Source organism: Adiantum capillus-veneris, chromosome 9, assembly GCF_014529385.1.
Source record: "Adiantum capillus-veneris isolate H3 chromosome 9, ASM1452938v2, whole genome shotgun sequence".
Lineage (NCBI taxonomy): Eukaryota > Viridiplantae > Streptophyta > Polypodiopsida > Polypodiales > Pteridaceae > Adiantum > Adiantum capillus-veneris.
Window position 1 is genome coordinate 162,154,805 of NC_140939.1, and position 23,156 is coordinate 162,177,960.

Here is a 23,156-nt window from a genome sequence, read left to right on the forward strand (position 1 = left end):
CTTTACTACCATTACCACCTCTCTCTATGTCTACTATTCTCATCCTCAAAAAGACATATCTCTCTCCCTCTAGCTCGCTGCTTTTTAAGACATCATACCTGTAAATTCTGAAATTTATGCTTTCATCTTCAATTTTGCGCTCTTCTACTCACCCTACAAGCAACCAAGGTGCTGGCTCTATCCACTATCATACATAGCTGTTCAATTTTCTGTTTGTACATATTTGAGAAGTCTACTTATGTTCAAGTTTGCTTTAATGCATGTGCACATGACATCTTGCATGATCTACGAGTGTGGGTCTTAAACGCACTCTTGGGTTGATTGTAACTGAGCTTAATCTTAAGGTACTTGGATTGAGCATAAATATATTTCCTTCCCGGGGGGGGTGTCGCCCATCTTCAACCCTCATTCTGTGTCATGTCTCTTTCTTGTGTTGAGATTCATATTTTGCAAGCTCTTTAAAGTATTGAACCACCAAAAAGCACTCTTAGTTGCACGGGCCCCTTACATAATAGGACTGCTTCGAGGTAGCGACGGAACAGCCACACCTTCTCTTCGTGTTCAGTCACTGTTGCGCACTCTGTTGCCTCTGTTGTTCCAACACTTGCCACACCTACAATGGGCAACTTGCAACATTTGGTGTGTATACCCTACAACAGTTGCGTGCCGAGCTATAGACAGCTTGCACCAGACTGCGTCTCTATATTGGAGTTCAGTAGCTCGCACAAATTTCTTGCATGGTGTGGACTGTGTGCCCTCCTGCAAGTAAAACCTTGGCTGCGTGCATGCCCTGAGCTGAGCTTCATTCACTTCGAGAGCTGAGAAAGAAAGAAAGCTTTTTAACTTCTATGTGAGGCCGAAGTCGGCCTATGAGACAAATTAAGTCTACATGTGTGTATGTGTTCTAGCTATCGGAAAAGACCATAGTTCAGACTGATACAAAATAAAAGAGAGAAGGACATCTGGTGGAGAGAGAGAGAGAGAGAGAGAAATGAAATGAAATGAAATGTTATATTGGCGTCCTCAAAAGGCCAAAATGGACTATGAGACCAAACTGTTACAAAATTGTGAATCTGAACCATGTCTGGGTACAAAAAGACTAGAACAAAATAACTACTACTACTAGAATCCATCCTCATCTGCACTCTGGATGTCGAGAGAGTATGGCTCGAATCCTCTGCTGTAGTCTCCGTCGATGCAGTGTAGCCCCTCTCCTCAATCGTGGTCGTCTTGATCTCCGTAGCTCCAGTTCTCGATCGATGAGAGTGCCGGTAGTGGTCGAATGAGTGTTGGCCGAGCTCTTCAGTGATGGCTGCTCCTCTGGCTGTCCCATATCTAGTGAAAAGAAATCTATAATCTGTCTCTGGGACTGTCTCTCTCTAGCTCTCCCCAGTAAAGTATCTCTATATCTATGTAACTCAAGTAGATATAGCTCATGACCCTAGAGAAAGGACCGAAACCCTCTTTGAATAAGCAGTGGAAACGACTCCGAATCTCATAGTACACTGTGCAATGACATATGTAATGTAGCTCTGTCTCTGGCTCTAGCTGGCATAAGCGGCATATCCTGTTGTCTGCTGGTATCCCTCTAAATCTTCCAAGTCTCAATCTCCAGTTGATGTGAGGATGTGCGTACTCGACCAATGGCACACCACAAACCATGAGACGTATGTATCCATGTAGGTGGGTTGAATCACAAACCCATCTCCTGTGAGGTGGAGAAGATGCTCTCTATAGAAAGCCATCTTCATGCCCAACTCCTGTGGCGGCTCTATCCATGTCCTCCTGATATCCAGCTGGATCAGGTCCTGACGAATGAGTCTAGTAATCTCCACCCGTGTAAGAGACATCAAGGGTGTCTGAAGAGAGAGAGAGAGAGAGAGAGATTAAATTAAATGAAACTATATATTAAACGTCTTCAAAAGGCCAAAATGACCTATGAGGCCAAACTGATACAATCTTGGTAGATCTAATATAATGTCTGGGTACAAAAATAAAATATGAAAAACTAAAATCTTAAGTGCTAGATGTGCATTGTGAAATAAGCAACTAGCTGGGCTTTCGTAGAGAGCTCGCTGCTGCTCCAGCACGCTCCCCCCTCGCGTGCACCTGCCTCCCTCCCCACGCCATCGTTCTCCTCTCCCTTCTTCCGCCCTCGCGATGCGCACCAACCCTCGCCGCACACTAGCCCCTTCTTGGGCGCTGTCCCAGCCTACGCGCTGCTTTGCCTGCGCTCAGAGAATGCACTGTCCAGCCCGCTCTCCCACACACCCCACTGCCCCCCCCCCCCCCCCCCCCCCCCCCCCCCCCTCCGAGTTTTGCTTGTCGGATTCACCCAACTGCTCACCCGTTGTTGGTTCGCTCTCTCCAGCAGCGCTTGGTCTCGCCTTTATTACTCCCGTATTCCTGTTTAGCAGCAAACACAAATTGAAGATTCTGCCCCGCCACAGAGGGACTCGACAGAAGCCCGCTCGCCTGACCCTGTGGAACCTACCATTCGACTCGCTCTTTTGCCGACAGAGCAAGCGAGCTTAGAGGTAGAGGTGGCACGCCTTTTGGCCACCTTCGTTATCTGTAAGATTCATGGCACCAGATCCAAGAGAGGAGAGGTGCGTGATCTCCTCCATGCCCACCTTTTAGCAAAAGTGGACAAGACATAGTCACAGGGGACGCCCTTTTTCGGGATTCCCGTCTCCACTTTTCCGTACCCACTTGCCGTCCCGCCCTCTTTTTAACACAATCCATTTGAGCCCCGTCTCCGTCCCCGGTCCCTCGTTCCCCGTCCCTGAATGCGTCCCTTGTGATTGGCCCAGCAAGATCCTCGACGTTCAACTTCTCGGGCTTGGCTACTACTAGATAGAGTTTGATACCATCGAGATGGCGTTCAAGGTCATTGCGATGAGCCCCCTGGCCATCTGAGCATTTCGAGCTCATTTACGACAGTGGGCCATGGTTTGGACCCAGCTACCGACGTTCTTGTCGATGAGGTGGACCTTCCCATCTTAGTTTGCTTCCCCGGCGTGAGGAGGATTACCTTCCGCTCTTTTCCAGGATAGGCTCAGAGATTGGGACTGTTCTGGAGACACCTTGCACGATAGTCTCTGTAGCTGCCAATGCAGCTGGCATTCCCACAGTACGTGTTCTAGCTCGGGACACTCACACCCTCCTGAAGGTCATTCTACTACCTCGGGTGAGTGGTGGTTAGCTCTGCTAGAGCATGGATTATTCCGGCCTCCCGAATTAGTGTTTCATTTGTCGTCAAATGGGCCATCTTGCAAAGGCCGTCCATGGAGGAGGCCTCGACCTTCATCTCAGGTTCAACCCGAGCCTCCTAAGGCTTGCCAGCAGCAGCAGACGGAGTCACAGGGTACTCAGGCAGACTCACTCTTGTAGCCTGGGGCTCAAGCAGAGGAGGGCTGGTAGCAGGTTCATGGTCGATGTCGACAGAGGCCACCACGTCAGCTTGGCCCTCCGAGTGGTCACCAAGCTCCAGCTCAGCAGCAGTGGGTCCCCACAGGGAATCGTTTCGACCCTCTTCAGCAGGACAAGGTCCCAGCTCCACCCTCCACCTCAGCCTCACCTTTGACAGTCCCTCCTCACCCCGAGTTCCCCTCCCTCGCCTTCTCTCCCCTGCCCGCCTCGCCCTTCCTCTTCTTCTGCCGCACCCTGCCCCCCACTCCTCCATCTCCCACTAGCCCTCTTGCTTCCACATCTCCCCCCGTTCCGACCCATGGGGCAGGACCTTCCTCGACTGCTAGGAGATCTCTTGGCAACACTATTGCCACGAGTCGCTTGGCAAGGGAGGCAGAACCCTTCTTGCGTACCCCCCTTCTAGTGCAGACCTCTCCCTTTGCAGCAGTTCCTCATGGACTGACGAGTTTCGACATTCGTCGTAGATGGGATTTCTTTGCCTACGACTTCACGCGGTTTCTCGACGACCCTTCACCAGACCTTGAGATAGCTTGTTTCATGTACTGTCCCTTGCAGCTAGAGGGATAGAGGCCATGGACTTGGCAGTTGGCTTCTCTTTTCCCTTTTGTGGAAGGGACCAGTCTGAGTGGACTCTAGACTCGGTGCTAGAGTGGCTTCAGGCATAGGCCCTCGAGTCCTCTCACCACATGGGAGACCTGGGGTTTACAGACCTAGTACAGACTATGGCCGCTGGCCAAGTTCTCAGTGATACCTCCAAACTCGATAGGATGTAGACACATTGTGGTACATTTCTTTGCTGACACGCAGAGCTCACCATGCTATGTATACATACATGAGGACTCTTGCACAAAGGAGGTTGCCTTGCGCACGGCACGCTCTTCTTGGGTCTGGGCTAGACAATCTTTACAGTCACGCCTATCTCGTGGACGCTCGGATACGGATTACTCCCTATCCAAGCCAGCCTCGAAGATAACGCTGTTAGCTATTGCTGCAGCATCAGTTCTCTCTCGTTCCCCATGAGGATTGTCTCATGGAATGTGCAGGGATTAAGTGGAACCCACTTTCAGCGCCAACGGGGCCTATTGCATCAGGAGCTTCAGTGCTGTCTTGTGGGCGGAGAGATTGATCATTGACCATCTTATGTTGTTGGGGTCTGCTTGGCTCAGACCTCTGTAGCAGTTTTCAGTACATCTTGCACACATGAGAGATGCTTGACAGCATGAGTGAGGGCTTGATCTACCGCATTCCCAAGGAGGGTGGCTCCTTGGATGAGATTCGGCAGTGGCGGCCCATCACCATCCTCAACTCGGCCTACAAAATTCTAGCCAAGGCTCCGAGTTTGAGGATTCAGCCACTTCTAGAGAGCATTATACATGGGACCCAGACAAGTATGGAGCGCAGTATCCTTGATAACATCTCCACTTTTTGGGAGGCGTCTGTCCTCACGTGCCTCTGGGGTGAGGATCTGGTGATACTTCTTCTCGATTTGAGAAGGCCTACAACATAGTTGACTGGGACTTCTTGGAGGGTACTCTACGTAGTATGGGCTTCTTAGATGCTTGGATCAGAGGTGTGTGAGCTCTCTACAGACGTGCACACAATCTAGTGCTTCGGGCAAGAGGTAGAGGAGACCGTTTCATGCTCACATGCTTGGTCAAACAGGGATGCCCTCTTGCCCCCTTTCTCTTACTATTCTATGCTGAGGCGATTAGCAGATTTTTGGTGCACGCTGGTCTACGTGGCTTAGCGCTCCCTATTCGGGGCGAGGAGCTACTGGATGTTGAGTTTGAAGACGACTCAACTCTATACTTGGAGGGCGAGGAGGCCAACTTGCATAGGTGTGAGCAGGCTCTTGAGACGTTTTGTTGTGCATCAGGCCCCTTTAACTGGAGGAAGACAATGGCTTTCTCGGTTGGCGGTGCTCCTACGACTGACTGGCTGCCAAGTCAGGGTTTTAGATGGATCCCCCCAGGGACTGCAGTTCGCTACTTGAGCTTTTAGGTTGGCTTGGACTTGTCTCCTGAGCAGCAGATTCCTCCCCTCCTATCCATCAGGAGGAAGTTGCTGCATTGGAGTTCGTCACGACTCTCTTTGGCAGGCAGAGTTGTAGTGGCCAACCAGGTGTTGGCTACTATGTGGTACATTACATCTTGTTGGATCTTCTCGAGCTCCTGCATCAGCCTGGTAGAGAGGTTGATCATGAATTTTCTTTGGTCAGGGCGTGACACTCAGATAGCCCGGGCCAAAGTAGCATGGCAAGTCATCACTCTACCTTGTTCTCAAGGGGGGGTTGGGGATCATAGACCCAGCACAGCACAGCAGAGCCCTCCTTGGGAAGTTTGTGGTCAGAGGATTGCTTCGAGGGAAGGAGCCCTGGAAGGAATTTTTGCTTCAACGGCTTAGAGCTCGAGTGCCTCAGGCAGGAGGCGCTTGGAGACCTTCCATCAGATGGATCTTTACAGAGATGCGCTGAATTGGTCTGAGCAGGAGTCTAGAGGATCGTTTCGCTCTGAGTCTGCTTCGCTCTTAGGAGCAGCTGTGGCGAGGCCTGGAGCAGCACCAGCCCACCTGCACGGAGGAGTGCTTGAGACAGCCCCTTGTTTGGAACCCCATGGTCAGCACTCAGAGAAGCCACTTGGTTGGTAGTAGGCCTCATGTTTCTTGGGGTCCCATGGCAGAGGGTCCATCACGCACTCTAGGTGACTCGCTTCAATTCTCAGGTTTGCGAGAGGAGTTACAGAGCATCGAGTTGCAGTGCATGAGAGGGGTGCAGAGCATGTGTCAAGACATCACAGAGGCAATACCAGCTGAGTGTCTCACACCTCTAGAGACAACAGCTCCTAGATGGATGGGGGCCTTCACGCAACTGGAGGTCCTCATCGCAGTTCGAGCTTACTCAGAGATTGTACCCTCCATGTTCTTCGAGATAGAGAGCGAGGGTCGACTTCACAAAGTCTTTGTAGTGGCTCCCCAGCTTGCAGAGTGTTGTTTTTTGAGGATCCGAGTAGTGGGCATCTGCGGGAGGACTTGTGTCATCGATCTTGACCCAGTAGCTCTTGAGACAGGCCACTGGAGGCTCTGGGCTTGGGAGAGCTGTCCACTGGCATGAGCGCAATGGGATCCTGGAGAGTCGTTTTGGAGGGACCCTTTCTCCTCAGCATACCACCCAGGGGTCCCTTTCTTACAGTACACTGTCAAATTGGGACGTCACATTCTAGCAGTAGGGAGAGAGGCTCGGCCTGCTGCAGCACCTCATTGGCAAGAGGAGGGTCTCACAACTGAGTTCTTGTCAGCCTTTTGGGCGAGGTTGTGAGACGCTAGACAGCCATGGCGAGTTACTCTGTTCGAGTGGCTAGTTGCACATAGAGCTACAGCAGTGGGGAGTTGGCTAGTACATAGTGGCCTTTCGGCAGCATGCGCAACTTGTGACCATCCTTTGGAAAGTCAGCGTCATTGTTTGTGGGACTACCCTATGGCAGAGCAGGTTTGGCTTCGGGTCCTTCGGCTGATGCCAGCTCTTTCCACAACACGACAATACACTTGGGGGGCAGTTGCTTGGTCCACTCTCACGGGCCTGCACTACAGTTTGAGCTATCCTCCACCAGCAGGATGATAGTGATACAGGGGGGTACACCTACACTCCAGCCTACTACAGAGCTAACATCTTAACGTCTTCGAAAGGCCAAAATGACTTATGAGACCAAAAAGTTACAATTGGTGAATCTGATACCCTGTCTGAGTACGGAAAGTACAAAGAACTAACTAACTAACACTAAAACACTAAGGGGATGAATGTGAAGTTGATTCGGAATTGAAACGGGATAGAGGTGGGGGGGCGAGGGGGGGAGGGGAAGGTTTGGTGGGTTCAAATGAAATCTCTCATCGGTCACTGTCGAATATCATCAACATCCTCCATGGTCAGTATTTTGGTTGGGCGTCTTGCATGTCGAGCTAGAGTGATCTGTATCTTCTGTTGCAGCCTTCGTCGATGGTGGGAGACCCCTCGAGGTCGTGGGCGTCTGGATCTGCCTAGCTCAATGGCTAGGTCAATCAACGAACCTCTAGTATAGGTGGGCTCTGAGATCTAAGAGAGGTGTGTTGGGAGCTCGTCTGTGGCCTCACACTCTGGTTCATTTGGCGGGCCCGCTGCTTCCGCATCTTCGAGGCTCGCCTTGTGCCACCAGCAAGGTCTGTTCGAGATTTTTAGCTGGAGTGATCCATACTCTCAGAGGACAGCTCGAGAGACTTTAGGGAGGCTTCGACAACATGCGCGAGCGCAGAGAGGAGTTCCTTCGACTCTGGCGCCCTGGGGTTTTCTTCACCATGGTCCGGGGTGAGCTTAGATGGCACTACTGTCTACCTTTGTGGCTTTTCCCTCCTCCCATCTCTTGATTTAGCCCTCATTGTACATATGCTGTTTTTCATTGGGAGAGTCTCCCCTTATGGTTGATTTGGCCATTCTAGTAGAGGTGGTTGTAGCCCTATGGGCAATTTTATTAACTAATAGAAGGATCTTTTTCTCAGGAAAAAAAACTAACCAACTAGTTGGAACTGTGTAGGATATGAGTAGGGGGGTGAAAGTAGTGACTGGGGGCTAATACAACACAATGTGGGTATGCGTGTGGGAATATAATGGGTTAGAGGTGATACAAAGGCTGATACAAGATGAGCAAGGTGTCAAATCCTCGAAAGTGCTAAATCATAGGAGATCCATCATCGATCGCTGGCGGATCTCATCAATCTCCTCCATGGTCAATAGTCTGACCGGGCATCATGCATGTCGGGCCAAAGTGATCCGAATCCTCTGATGCAGCCTCCGTCGATGCTGTGTAGTTCTCCGTAGTCGTGGGCATCTAGATCTCCCTAGCTCGGTCGCTCGATCGATCAACGTGCCTCTGGTGTGAGGAGAATGTGAGCTCTGTTGTGGTAGTTGCTCCTTTGGCTGCCCAGTGTCCACTCTAAAGAAGTCTGTGATCCATCTCTGAGACTGGCTAGCCTCTCCTCTCATCAGGCTCTCTGTGTGTCTGCGCAGCTCGAGAAAAAACAGACCCCGACATCTCTGGTCCTCATACCCCATGACTCTAGAGGGTGGTCCAAAGCCCTATCTGAACAAGCAGTGAAAGCGGCCTCGTATCTCATAGTAAACTGGGCAGTGGCATGTGTAGTGCAACTCTGTCTCAGGCTCCATGTGACACAGGAGACATGTCTTGGCCTCTGTTGGCACCCCATTGTATCTCCCAGTCTCGACCTGAAGCCGGTGTGAAGATGTGCGTATCTGGCCAATAGCACATCTTATCCCATGAGACAAGTGGGTGTCCATGTATCTAAGTCTCGTCACAAAGCAGTCCTCTGTAAGTAGGAGAAGATGCTCTCTATAGAAAGCCATCTTCATGCCCAGCTCTTGTGTCGGGTGTATCCATGTCCTCCTGGGTCTAGCTCAATCAAGTCCTGGTAGACGAGCCTGTAATAGTCGAAAAGGGTGGAATCTATCCATGCTGAACCCATGTGCCTAAAACCATGATGTCATCTCTCCATATCAGCATGTCGTATCTTCCTACATGGCTAACTGTCGAGAGGACTCAAGCGCTAGGCGGGCATATCTGTCTCTGGGAAGGTCCCATAGGCAGTGTATAAAGGAGATTGGTCTGGTGAGCGCCTCAACCAGTAGTGGAGGGGTAGCTAGCTCTGCTCAAATAATTTCAGTGGTACTGAAGCCCTTGGCTCTACTAAGCCACGAGGTCATAGAGACCAGAGGCTTCTCCATGTCCCCCCATCCATCAGTGCGACCCGACCTCCCATGATGGTCCAATAAAGGTGCCCATATCTTAGCTCCATAGAGCAATGCGGAAGCCACCAAAGTGTCAAAGAGCCAGAGCTTCGTCCGAGGCTCCTGAAACTGAACGTGTGAGCACATCCTCTCCAATCTACCCAATGCTGCGTAGGCTCTGATCAATCTAGCCTCTGTTGCTCTCCTCAATGAAAAAGTTGGTTAACTAAAGACCACCCCAGGGTAAGTGTAAGCATTTGTGTACTCCATTGTCTCTTGGCCGTATGTGAATGCCGGTGTTGACCTCCTGATCCAGTGGGGTGGTATTAAACACCATAACCTTGGTTTTACCAAGGTTGACAGACAAACCACTTTCATGGGCAAACCTATGCAAAGCATCCAAGTGACATTGCATCCCCTCCGGAGAGTTGGAGATCAACACAATATCATCATCATATAACAATAGGGGAATCCATGTCCCTGCCAGTTGTGCACCTCTATCACCATCTTTCTCAATATAGTCATCCACATACATACCAAATAGAGTAGGAGAGAGCGGGCAGCCCTGCTTCACTCCGATAGTGGAGTGAACTAATGTAAATAGCCCCTCTGAAGTGCGTACATGCTCCACTACTGACTTGTATAATGCCATGATCCCCCATATCAGCTTTGTGGATACTCCCATTTCCTGTAGTCTGAGCATCAATCTAGCTGTGGGTACTGTGTCAAATGCTTTGTGGAAGTCTACAAAGCTACAATAAATCCATCTCCCATGTGATTTGCCCTCCTCAATAATGGCTTTGAGTGTCACGATGTGGTCAAGAGTAGAAAAACCTCTCTTGAACCCTGCCTGCCCGGTTGTGCATATACCCTTCCTCTCTGCCCATCTACTCAGCTGCTGCTCAAGAATGGATGCATACAACCGTGCCAATGTGTGTCCAATCATGATAGTGCGATAATTCCCAAGCTCCATAGGGTCGCCTGACTTGAAGATAGGTACGATAGCAGATAAGCTCCAAGTATCAGGCAAGCCCTCACACATGGTACAGTTGAACATAACTGCTAGACGCTCTGCGAGCCGATCCCTGGCATGTATAAAATACTTAGCCGGAAAGAAATATTCTTAACGTCTACTAGAGGCCGAAATCGGCCTATGAGTCAAATCAAAATACATGAGGTAGGTGTCCTCTGTGCATCCATGAAAAATAAAAGGTACAAAAGTAAAGATAGTATCTTATGTGATGGCTGGGGGATGAGGAGAGTGATACATGGAGTGGGGGACTGAAGCTCAAGATCTAGGGGGAAGATGCAATCATGTATGCTAAGGGGAAGGACAATCATGAAAAATTGTCATCATAACTCTAGCGCAATCCGGTACTATAGTCAGGGTGTAAGACATGAGGCATGGGTGGGTAAGGTGCGAACAATCCGCACAAGATGGTGTATCTGCGAAGGCTCGGATAAACCTCTCCTCCAGAGATCTGTAGTAGCGCTCCTAGATCTCCTGGATCTCTCTCTGGTATAGTTGTGGTGCCCTGCGTCCATGGGCACGTGGGCATCTGCGAGCTCGGATCTCCTCAACCTGCTGTAGAGTGATTCCTCTGTGTGGTTGGGGGTGGTGTTGTAGTGGTCCGCTGAAAAAAGTCTGAGCTGTGTTTGTTGTTCATCTCTCGTAGTAGATAGTGTACATAGGAGAGAGTCCCGATGCAGTTGTGCCTCTAAAAGGAAACGGCCCATCTGTTGCTGGTGGACTTCCCTAGAAACAAGGTCTGATATCTGCCTCTGAATTCCTCATATGCTCTACATTTTATACATAGTGCTCCTTGCTCTCAGTCTCTGTTGTGCAAAGGCGGCAAATTCTCTCTGCCTTCAGAACATGTGCAGCTCTCCCTGCCTTAATCTCTAGCTGGTGTGAAGATACTAACCAATAAGGAGTGGGTGACGGACTAATCAAAAAAGCAACCGTCTTTTTTTTCCAATTGATTAGGGAACCTGACGCCTCTCTAACTGTCTCTCCTCTCTAAAGATTGGCCCCTAGGCCATCCAAACACATAGTGCAGGATCATCAACAAACTCCGCATTCAAAAGCTATTTCTCACGATTAGGCGTGTGTAACCCTCTAAACCCTATTTCTTGAGTAGCGAGATAGCAAGTCATGGCCTCCCCAAAGAACAAAAGCAGAAAGGCACAAGAGGGCAGCCTTGTCTGATTGACCTAGTCAATGCAAACCTCGCCTCTCGCCCTTCTGCAATCAATATAACGCTGTGGGCAGTGGAGTAAACTGTTGCGACTTCCTGATCCAAGCCTAAGAAAAGCCGGTCCTTACCTTAGTCTCCTCAAGAAAGCTCCAATATACTTGATCATAAGCCTTCTCAAAGTCCAAGAGCCAAATCAGCAACTTCTCATCTTATATACAAGGCAAGGATACTACGCTCCAAGGAGAGGCTAGACCCTCAAACTTAGAGTCTTCTCTACAATTTTGTGGGTTGAGTCTACAATCATGATCGGTCTCCACTGTCTAATGTCATCGAGTGCCCCTCCTCCATGGGGATGAGATAAATTAGTCCCTCTGATAAGCTTTGTGGCATCATGCCTAAATTCATCACATGCTGGAAACCCTCGCATAAACCAGGGCCAATCAACTCCCGATACCTCAGGGAGAAAGTAGGAGTAAGGTCATCAATGGTTCATTCAATAGAATGCCTCGTCAACTTGGCACCCATACCATCTGTGACCTTATGTCCAACATGAGCCCTCAATCCTCTTCCTGACAAGCGTCCCTGCGCTCTGAAGGCTTTTTTGTTGCGAGGAGGTCGCTATAAGAAGCTGCGTCCATCTCTTTGATATCTCTCGGCCCCTAGGCCAAAGATCCATCTTTCCCGTGAAGCTGACGACCCCCGGAACAAGGGTGTCTAGGGCTCGTCAATAGAAAAAAATTTCTTGTAACCGGATCATCAACATGAGTCTATTGAGATGCATGTCTATTACAAGAAATATCTTGTCTCCACTTCTCAGCTTAAAGACCTCATGTGTAGCTTGTTCTAAGTGGTTCTGTATCCATGCACTCTCTAGTTACCTCTCCTGCATCCTATGAAGTGAGGCCAGGCCCAGCCGCAAACATCATGCTCTTGAATCTAGAACAGTCTAGCATGGGAACTCCATGAAAAATCCTGCTCAGGCTTCAGCTCTGCTTTCTGTGTCGCTGCCAGCTCCATGGCATCAACCTCCATGCACATCATTGTTTGCCAGTTTCCCTCCATTGCCCTAGTGAGACTCTCATCTAACAATACTCTCTCAAGGATCTTAAGTTTATGGGTCGCCTCCCTCATTTACGGTGACATGGTGTAAGGGCTGTATGACTAAGAGAAAACACTTGTGGCAGATGATGTCCCTTGAGCACTGAGTAGGCTGGTGCAATTTTTTTTTATTAACAAAAGCTGGGAGACTAATATTTTCATTTAAGTGCAACAGTAAAGAGAGATTGTAAGATTTTTGATAAAATTGCATTTTGGCATTAGTGCAACAGTAAAGAATAGAGAACTTGGCATCGGGGATTTTTATGCCATTTGTTCACCTAGTCAGCTGAACTATGGTTGAAGGAGCTATGTATTGATTTAAGTTGAGTATGTCTTAGTGTGAACTTAGTAGAAATGCAGAATCAACTTAAGATGTGGCCCTCAAAGTCTGCTGTTAGTTTGGTTTTGTAGCCTTTCACTCTAGTGTTATGTAATAAGTTTCTCCTTATTCCCTAGATGTTGGTTTCAGGTGGTGAATGATGATGATATGGTGCTGTGGCGGAAGCTGGGTATAAACTCATGGCCTACTCTTGTAGTAGTAAGCCCTCGGGGAAAGTCTCTTGCTGTACTGTCAGGAGAGGGCCATCGCAAGGTGCTAAATATGCTATAAAACTGCTCATTTATTAATTTCCACGTCATCAAACCGATGGTGCTTGGTCCTCATTGACTCACAAGTTTAGTATGTACTCAAAGAAAGGTTCTGTCTGTGAATGGCCTTCTCATGGTAATCAGGACCTTGATGATTTCGTAAGTGCTGCACTCCAGTACTATGGCAACAAGAACCTTTTAGATGATCGGTCTTTACCAGTGCTTTTGGAAAAAGACAAGGATACACGGTTAGTTTCTTCACCACTCAAGTTTCCAGGCAAGCTCACCACTGACCTCGCCAATGGAAGGCTCTTCATCTCTGACAGCAATCATCACAGAATAGTAAGCTGAAAATGAAAGATAAGCTCAACCTGCTTTCTTTTGAATGGCAGTTTATTTTATCTTTTGAATGGCAGTTTATTTTATCTTTAATTCTGTATGTGCTAGGTTATCACGGATCTTGAGGGGAACTTCATACAACAGATAGGCGGTGCAAATGGTGAAGGTCTTCAAGATGGAAAATTTGATGAAGCTGCCTTCAATAGACCTCAAGTATGGATGCTGTTCTGACTCACTCACTCTTTTCTCTGAATCTTTTCTTGGCATAAAGCTGTATGGGAGGGGTTTCCTGGTAGCTAGACGTTATGCTATTGTGCCTTTGTTGAAGAGCAGGAAATTATAGCATGGTTGTGATTTGCCATTTTCTGGCAAAGCTTTACATATCCACCTTCACCTGGCAGAGAGGCATAGACACTTAGCACAGATAGGTGAGTTTTAGGGCAAAACACCACATTGAAAAATATACTCACTCTTGGAGCTCTTATTAAGGAGGGCATGAAGCTGAAGAATAGACTTCTGTTTCCTACCTTTTGTAAATCATTTGATATTGTTCTGATACCAGGATAAGGAGTGTATGCACCCTACCGGGTTTTGTGATCAGCCTATATGGGTGAAGCAAGGTTCTAACTTCTTGAATTTTCTCTACAAGAAACACATCTTGTTATTTCATCAAGGATAACCATTTCTCAGATCTCCAAAGGTTGGATGTGTAAAGCAAGTATCATCAATTTCTGTTTCCCCTGTTTGCCAGAGTATGTTCTTGGAATGTGTCAAGCTTGATCCACTACATATTTTCCAATTGCTCTTGATAGCACACCTTGCATTCCAAATACACAATAGGTCTAAGTCCTTGAGTCTATCCAACCAGTTAGTGGAATGCTATCAATATCATCTAATGCACAAGGTCCACCCTAAGTTCAAAATGCAATGTTTTTCTCCTCCAAACATCAAAGCATTCACATCAGACAAGGCGCCTGTGACACCTTTTCAGAAGTCATATCTCATCCGTCCTTTGGGCGGTCTTCATCGAGGACCCCCACATGGGTGTCTCCTATATGGGAAGCATTCTACATCGTCCTACCTCGCACAGTGCTCCCATGACACAGTAGAAAACCATTTTTCCCACAGAAGCTTATTCACCTTTGCTTCGGCCATTTTCAAAATCGTAGCCTCCCAATATGTACGAATCTCAATGCTTATGAGTCTTCTTATACTGTAGAAAATACAGGACTAGAAGATGATGCTTCTGCAATAGCAGCAATTTTATTTTACGTAAAGGAAGTTCTCCATACTGTGGGACATGTGCATTTGATTTCTGATGCTTCCACACTATCTGCACATGAAATGACCCAATGTGTGCGCAGTGAGCTCTCTTTGGTGGTGTAGTTCACATCTACAACAAGTGCCAGCCAACCTACTGCAGAGCCACGCAATGAACAAGACTGTAAGTGGACTATGAAGAACAGAAAAAACGAAGGGAATTTTCTCACGAAAATTGGAGAACTTTCAAAGGCCTTATCAGCCAATTCTGTTCGGTCTTTTGTGCATCAAATGAGTCAAATAGCAGCAAATCTGGCAGATAATGTCTCAGATAGTCCACTTTGCAAAATATATCGGGTTCAAAATCTCAAGACTTTTAACTCTTTGCTTTGGCTGATGCAACACATGGGCCTCTACTCCTTTGTTGTCCATACTTTCGTACGTTTATGGCATTTGGTAGGATATGCGTAAGATATGATCAGACATACTTGGCATGCTTTATCTACATGGACAATTTAAAAATTGTCCGTCTAACCTTAGTCAACAGCAAACTACATGTGCAAGTTTTCAAGCAGTGGCTACCAAGTTTGGGAACTGCAACAGTGTACAAATTGTTGCATGTAGCATGTTTTTGGTCCAATATGGTATTTGATTTACAGACCTTCTTGAGTATTTGAAGTATAATTTTTCCACACTTCCATACCTGTATGTGTTTGCTGTATTGTTTGCCCTAGGGCAAAACTGCACGGCTACCTTGTGACATGCTCTTGATAGCGGGTAAAGCTGAAGAGAGCAATTTACAAAGATTTAATTGACACACTTCTTTTTTTAGGAGATAAAGAATGGTCAGCCTAGATAGTGCCCATCACAAGCATATCTGACTGTTCTTACAACTAATTTTTATGTTGCCTGATAAGGGAGCCAGCTTTGAGTTGACTAAGTTGAAACTGTGAAGGTGATGTAATAAGTATCTGAAAAAAACTTGCTTAGATAAACTATGGAGTGAACTAGCATTCTTAGGTCTTTTGGTACTTTTTATACCTCCTGTTTAGCTCTGGTGTCTGCATACAAGAACTGGTGTCTGTAGTTTTCAATCTGCTAACTTTCACATTCATCTTCTGGTCTTGGAAATACTTTTTGATTTTTCTGACGAAGCCCATGTTTCATATGCAGGGTGTATCGTATAACTCAAATAGAAACGTCTTGTACGTGGCTGATACAGAGAATCATGCCTTAAGGTTTGCTTCTTACATAACTGTGTGTTCATCTGTGTGCAATTGAAATTATTGTGTTGTCCTTTAACATGTATTAGAGCAAATAGCAGGTGGTACAATAGCTAATGGATTGGCTTAGTATGTCCTGGGCGGTCGACTTATTGGTTTGTCCTTCCAGAATAAAGATCACTAGCAGGTGGCTCATGGGTATCTTATGGGCTCAATAGGCCTGATGCACTCAGACAAACTTTGAGCTTTTATTAAAGAGCATAAAAAAAACAAAAGAGACACTGAAATTTATTTCACTGTTCTCTTTTTCTCATCGGGGATGCATAATGGTGTTAAGATCCATCCTGGTCTTTGTCAGTCATTCCCATGATCCTCGGGTGATTTGTTGAAGTCTCCTGCTAACATCAAGATCCTTCGTGCATTGGCAAAAATGGGTCCCACGGTTCTACCTGTATCCTTTGCCACAGGATGGAGCTGACTAGGGCTGCACTCTCATGCTGTTGCAGTTTCCCAGGCATTAAAGATATGGGTCTAGCAGTACATTGCTTCAAGCTTCTTCCACAGCGGCCCCACACTCCCCCCCCTCCCCCACAACAGACATACTTTACACACTTACCTTGCACATCCATAGCCACTTTACGGTGGATACTTTCTACTGTACCTTATGCCATCCGCATAATGCAGACAGTTATATGTTTGTATTGTTGGCTTGTATGAGAGACTAGCAAAATCTCCTTTCGTTCTTTCTCCCTCTCTCAGATTGGGCTCTCAGCACTGTCTCGTTATATATAACGGGATGACACTTTGGCCTACGTCTGGAGGTCTGACATGCATGCTACATGGAGTCACAAACCGGGGCCGGGGGGGAGTGTGTTAGTCCCTATCCGGCGGATCTATCCTGCACACATGACATGACACAAGCCATACTCACGCGTAACGAGCGTAGAGAGCAGACATCAAACTCACCTCACAGCCATAGAGCCAATATAGGCTCACCCCTGAGCTTGGGAGCCTGCAGTTAACGGCCTAGCCTCTACCACAAGGTCCGTTGTCCCATACCACCAAACCCACACCAGACGGGTGTGCGGGTAGAGCTACCAAGGGCTTAGAGTCCAAGTGTGGTGATCACTCTAGAAAGCTCACAAATGAGTGTAGGGTCCTATTTATAGGATTCCTTAACTGCCCTAACCATAGGGCTATGTTCACACTTGAACGGACATAGCTCAGGCGCCCATCCTTATGTCTGGGGACGTAACACTTCATCTCTTATTTTTAATTATTGTCCTTAGCAATATCCTCGGCTATGAAACTGGAGAAACGACTCTTCAACGAGTGTAGTGATTCCCAAGTAGCAGTTGACTCAGGTCGATCCTTCCACTTGATCAAATACTCGGGGTAGAGATTGCTTGACCCTTTGATCAAGAACCACTTCATGTTCAAGTGGAACGTAAGGAGTGGTATCCTCCAAACTGGGACTTCCTCTAGAGGAACTACTTGTTCATTGTGTCCCAACCGCTCCCTCAAGCGGCTAACATAGAACACAGGATGGACAGTAATGTTGGAGGATAGATCCAATTTGTAGGAGACATCACTAATCTTCTTGATAATTTGGAATGGTCCACAATATCGCGAGGATAATTTTGAGCATTGACTAGGACGGATCGTTTCAGAATTCTTCAGTACCTTAAGGTACTTCCACACCTCCGCTTGGAGATTATGAGGTTGTCGATGCTGGTTAGCATAAAAGGTGGCCCGATCTTGGACGGTCTTTATGCTTTCCTTAGGGATCTCGAGCACTTGCTGCATGTCGTGCAAGAAATCGGCCACGGATTACATCTAAACGCCTTTGATTCTAGTAGCGATTGGTGATTTTGACTCATAACCATACATAAGCATGAATGGCTATAACTTGTAACCGGGTGCTTAGTACTTTTTTAAGCAAATTCACTCTGTCGAAAATAACGTTCCCAATTAGATTGACGGCGGGAGACATATGCACGAAGCATGTCCTCCATTGTTTCATTCGTCTGTTTGGTATGTCCATCGGTTTTAGGATGATACGAGGACAACATGCAGAAACAAGTCTCCAACTTTTGGAAGACCTTCTGCGAGAAATTATTAGTGAACTTGGGATCACGGTCATTGACAATTTCCTTAGGCAAACCATAAAGCTTCTATAAGTGCTCCACAAAGAGCTGAGCTAATTCTTGGCTCTTTACGATGGTGCAAGTAGGAATAAAGCACACCATCTTCATGAGTAGATCAACGACGACCCAAATGCTATCATGACCACTATTGGTCCGGAGCAATCCAACATCAAAATCCATAAAAATGCAAGTTTATTTCTTATCGGGAATTTGTAGAGGAGGTAGGAGCCCAACACGCCTTCGACGTTCAGCTATGTTGAGCTGACATTACACACATTCTGGCACATACTTCTCAACGAAAGCTTTCATGTGTGGCCAATAGAAGTACGAGCTTACGAAGGCCAAGGTACAATGTATGCCACGGTGTCCCGTGGCATACACATTCTGGCACATACTTCTCAACGAAAGCTTTCATGTGTGGCCAATAGAAGTACTAGCTTAGGAAGGCCAAGGTACAATGTATGCCACGGTGTCCGGTACTTGGAGCATCGTGGCACTCAAACGAAATTTTCTTGCGGATACCCTTATCAATGGGCACACACTTTGCCTTGCTTGAAAAGTAATCTACCATGAATTAAATACTTTTTTGCTACCTTTCTCTTCGTAGTAGCCGACAGGTGTCTGGACTGCCATTGCCCTCTGGGCTACATAATCTCTCTTGGACTCGTCGCCAAATCTCACCAAAGTGAGGATCTGTCTGGCAACGCCCTTTGAGAGAGATAAGACATCAGTCGAGATTTTAGTGAACGAAAGAACATTCACCTCCAAGATCCTACCAAGGGCATCAACTACCGAATTGGTAGTGCCCTTACGATAGCGTATCTCAGTGGAACTCTTGCATGAGCTCGGCGCACCAGGCCTTGCAATCTCGAAAGTCAGGTTGATCACAAAGATATTTCAACAAATGGTGGTCAGTCCATACTATGAAGTGGATACCATAGAGGTAATGAGGTCAAATTTTCAAAGCATGGATGACTGCCAATAGTTCCTTCTCTTTTGTGGAGTAACAAGTTTGCATGTCCGTGAGCTTGCGACTTCCAAATGCCAAGTCGGCCCTCTTGATAGAGAACAACACCCATGGCGTAATTGTTGGAATCCGTTTTAACCACAAAGGTTTTATTCGGATCCAATATCCGCAACATTGGTGCAGAGGTAATGAGCTACTCCAATGTTTGAAGACATTAAACAAGCTCATCGGTACACGTGATAGATGGACTAACACTATGCTTTTTGCTTTTAACACCCTTTAGCAAGAGCGTAAAGGGTTCAACAATCTTGGCGTAGTCTTTGATGAATTTTTGGAAAAAATCGTGTAAAACCTAGGAAAGATTTCACTTGTCGTATGGTTCGTAAAAGGGGCCATTGTAGGACCACTCGTACCTTTTTGTGATCAATGTGGATGCCATCAACTAAGATGACATGGCCGAGATACAACAACTTGGTGCGGAAAAATTTGCACTTGGATTGCTTGGCATACAACTTCTCTCGTCGTAAAATACATAAGACGAGATGAAGATGTTGCAGATGTTCCCGGCTATAAATCGACGACAACCACTTTCCCAGATATGGATGAAAGAGGTCATTCATCATCTGCTAGAAAGTTGCAACAGCGTTGGTCAATCCAAAAGGTCAGGCCAAAAAATGGTAATGTCCATACCGTATACAAAACGCAATTTTCGGAACATCACGCGAGTGTATTTGTATTTGATGGTAGTAAGATTGATCTTGGTGAAGTATCTCGCATCCGAGAGTCGATCCATGAGGTTATCCATCCTAGGCAATAGATACTTGTTCTTGATGGTGACTTTATTCAGACCCTTGTAAATCTACGTAGAAACGCATCCTGCCATCCTTCTTTTTAGCGAGAAGGACAGGCGTGGGGCGACTTACTAGGCTCAATAAAACCTTTGGCAAGAGGCTTGTAGCTGCCTAGCAACCTCGTCTTCCTCTTTCAGGCTAAACCTGTATGGTTGGTGAGAGACGAGATGACTACTGTGCAAAAGCTCTATCTTGTGATCAAGGTTGGACCTACGAGATGGTGGAAGCCTAGCTGGTAAATCCGATGGAAAAACATTAGCAAACTCTTTGAAATACAAATATCCTTTTACAGTAGCATCCTGATCAGACAAAGTACTTTCTTGCTTAGAGGAAAGGACATTACCATCTGAACTTAATGAATGACAATGAAAAGAAAAATCTACATTAGAATCCTTGACAAAAAAACCGAGACGTCAACATTAGGATCATGACACCATTTTCAAACTTGTTTGCTCATTAAAGGTTTACATCAGAATCAGTGGTGCCAGAGGATGGAGAACCCTTGACCACATGATACGCACCATCAAGCTCAAAAACTATGGTATGAGATGCATAATCTACCGACAGAGAAGGTTTCTTGCTATAGAACCACGACATGCTTAGAATGATGTCTACATGTTGTAAACTCATAGTGTGGAAGTCAAAGGCTTCATGATAGTGTTGCATGCTGAGATGGATTTGGGACATGACCTCATTCCATCGATCCAAAATTGGACTTTCAAGTTTCCGCATATAGGATTGAGTAGGGTCGGTTTGCGGAAGCGGTCTGGAGCTTAATATTCTATACCACACGAGAGGAAATAAAATTATGAATAGAGCCATTGTCAAATAAAACCGATTCCATTGGCTATTGATCTAGCCTTGCACATGAAGAAGATCATGCAGGCCAAACACGGGCTTATTGACCTAACAACCCTGCCATCTACGTGCATTAACATGAAAACAAGACAAAGTACCTGGTTCATGGATGATATTTACTGAAGTCTTTGCCCTTGTGGAGATGGTTGGATTCTTTCTTCGTTTAGGGAAATCCTTGTCGCCGCGGAAGTGGCTGCTCTGATGGCAATAATCACATCGATTCTTCTTTTGATCTTCAGCATGAAAAGCCTTACCTTCGCCTTTCTCTTTGAATTTCTTCCGCGGAGGTGCACATATGGTCGAGAGACTGTGGAGTATGCAGATACATACACTTATCTTGGGGCGGTTTTCAATGCTCCAGTATTTTCCTTGAGGCGTGCAGCAGATACGCGATTGACCAGAGCCTATGCAGCATTGGGAAGACTTGAGAGGATATGTTCGCAGGTTCAATTCCACGAACCTTGGACAAAGCTTTGGCTCTTTGACACTTTGGTCACCTTGGCCATGTTGTACGGAGTGGAGATATGGGGCCTCTCAATTGATCATCATAGCAGAGCTGGCAGTACTGATGGATGGAGATGTATGGAGAAGCCCTTGGTGTCTATGATTTCTCGGATGATTAGGACCAAGGCCTACATGACACTGTTAGGGCGGAGCTCGTTGCTCCTCCATTGGTAGTGGAGGCACTCACTCGATCAGTTTCATTTATGCATAGCACCTGGGCTCTCCCTAGAGACAGATATGCTCGATTAGCACTAGAGTCTTTGCAACAGCTAGCATTGCAGGGAGATAGATGATGTTGGTATGCAGAGATGACATCTTGGTTTCAGCTACATGGCTTTAGTATGGATCGGCTACCCCCATTTCAGTACTCTCTGGATGCATCCTCACTAGGGCAAAGATTGCCAGGCTCATCACGCAGGACTTGATTCAGTTGGATACGAAGAGGACATGGATACAGCCTACACATGAGCTAGGTACGAAGATGACTTTTTATAGAGAGCATCTTCTCCAGCTCACGGAGGATGGTTTTGTGATCAGACCAGGATACATGGATACTCATCTAACCCACCGGATACGATGTGCTATTGGTCAAATACGCACATCCTCACATCAGCTAGGGATCGAGACAGGCAGGTTTAGAGGAATACCCGCTGAGTCCAGGATTTGTCATGTGTGCCAGATAGAGCTCGAGACAGAGCTACATTACATATGTCACTGCCCAGTATACTATGAGATACGAGGCCGCTTTCACTGTCTATTCAAAGAGGGTTTTGGGCTTTACCCTAGCCCTACCGACCCCTTTTTTTTGGTCGCACATGCTAATGTAACAACCATTACCCTCTCCTTGATGAGAGGAGATACCCTTTGTACGCATGTTTTGGTCCCATGGGTCATATATGACCTCCGAGGACGATAATGACATCTCTCTCTCTCTCTCTCTCTCTCTCTCTCTCTCTCTCTCTCTCTCTCTCTCTCTCTCTCTCTCTCTCTCTCTCTCTCTCTCTCTCTCTCTCTCTCTCTCTCTCTCTCTCTCTCTCTCCCTAACCCTCTCGCTGCCGCCTCCCCTCGCGCTGCTCGCTGCCCTGCCCTCCTCGCTCCGCCTGCAGCCCCGCCACGCTGCCCCTCCCTCTCTGCGCTGTTGTGCCCGCCCCCTTCCTCTACGCACTGATCGCTGCCCTGCACTCCCGCTCCCGCTCGCTGCCCGGCTCCCCCCGCCCCTGCCCGCTGACTTGCCCTCCCGCTCCTGCTGCCTCTACCCTTGTGCTCCCCGCGTAAGGTGCTCCCCCGACTTCTTCTACGCGTAGGATGTCCCCCCCCCCCCCCCCTTCCACTACACGTAGGTTGTCCCCCCCCCCCCCCCCCCCCCCCCCCCCCCCCCCCTCTTTTATGCATAGGATGTGCCCCCCCTTCTTCTACGCGTAGGAAACCCCAAATTTTTTTTATTTTTTATTTTTTTTTGGACATGGTATCACACTCACTATGGTGTATCAGCTTGGTCTCATAGGTCAATTTGGCCTTTGAAGACGCTAGTATATCATTTTATTTCTTTTCGATACTCCCCCCCCCCTCTCTCTCTCTCTCTCTCTCTCTCTCTCTCTCTCTCTCTCTCTCTCTCTCTCTCATCTGCACTCTATCGCTCCCCCTCCCTTGCCGTACCGCCCCACGCTCCCCCACCCGTTGCTAGTGTGGGTGCACACGTACGTTTAGTGACTCCTTGGCAGACGGCGATCAAGCATGAGGAAGCTGAACGATGAAGCCGACCCCCTAGAGGATGCCATTCAAAAGTGCAAAGAGGAAATGAAGGAGATCACTACCAAGATGAACCGCAATCTCTTGGGCACAATAAACATGCTCGAAGGACGCGTGCTGATCCAAGAGAGCAAGATAAGTACGCTGGAAGACCGAGTGACGACTCAAGAGGCAG

General features: G+C 47.3%; 1 protein-coding gene across 3 annotated transcripts in view; it reads left to right on the forward strand.

The window, feature by feature from the left end:
* LOC147451493 (haloacid dehalogenase-like hydrolase family protein) overlaps window positions 1–23,156 on the forward strand; it is a 143,545-nt gene that overhangs the window by 76,380 nt on the left and 44,009 nt on the right. For all 3 annotated transcript variants that reach the window (XM_086520385.1, XM_086520387.1, XM_086520388.1), the window contains exons 15-18: window positions 12,965–13,087; window positions 13,228–13,425; window positions 13,531–13,635; window positions 15,856–15,920. In XM_086520385.1, coding sequence (XP_086376511.1) covers window positions 12,965–13,087; window positions 13,228–13,425; window positions 13,531–13,635; window positions 15,856–15,920 — 491 coding nt within the window. The remainder of the gene's footprint in view (window positions 1–12,964; window positions 13,088–13,227; window positions 13,426–13,530; window positions 13,636–15,855; window positions 15,921–23,156) is intronic.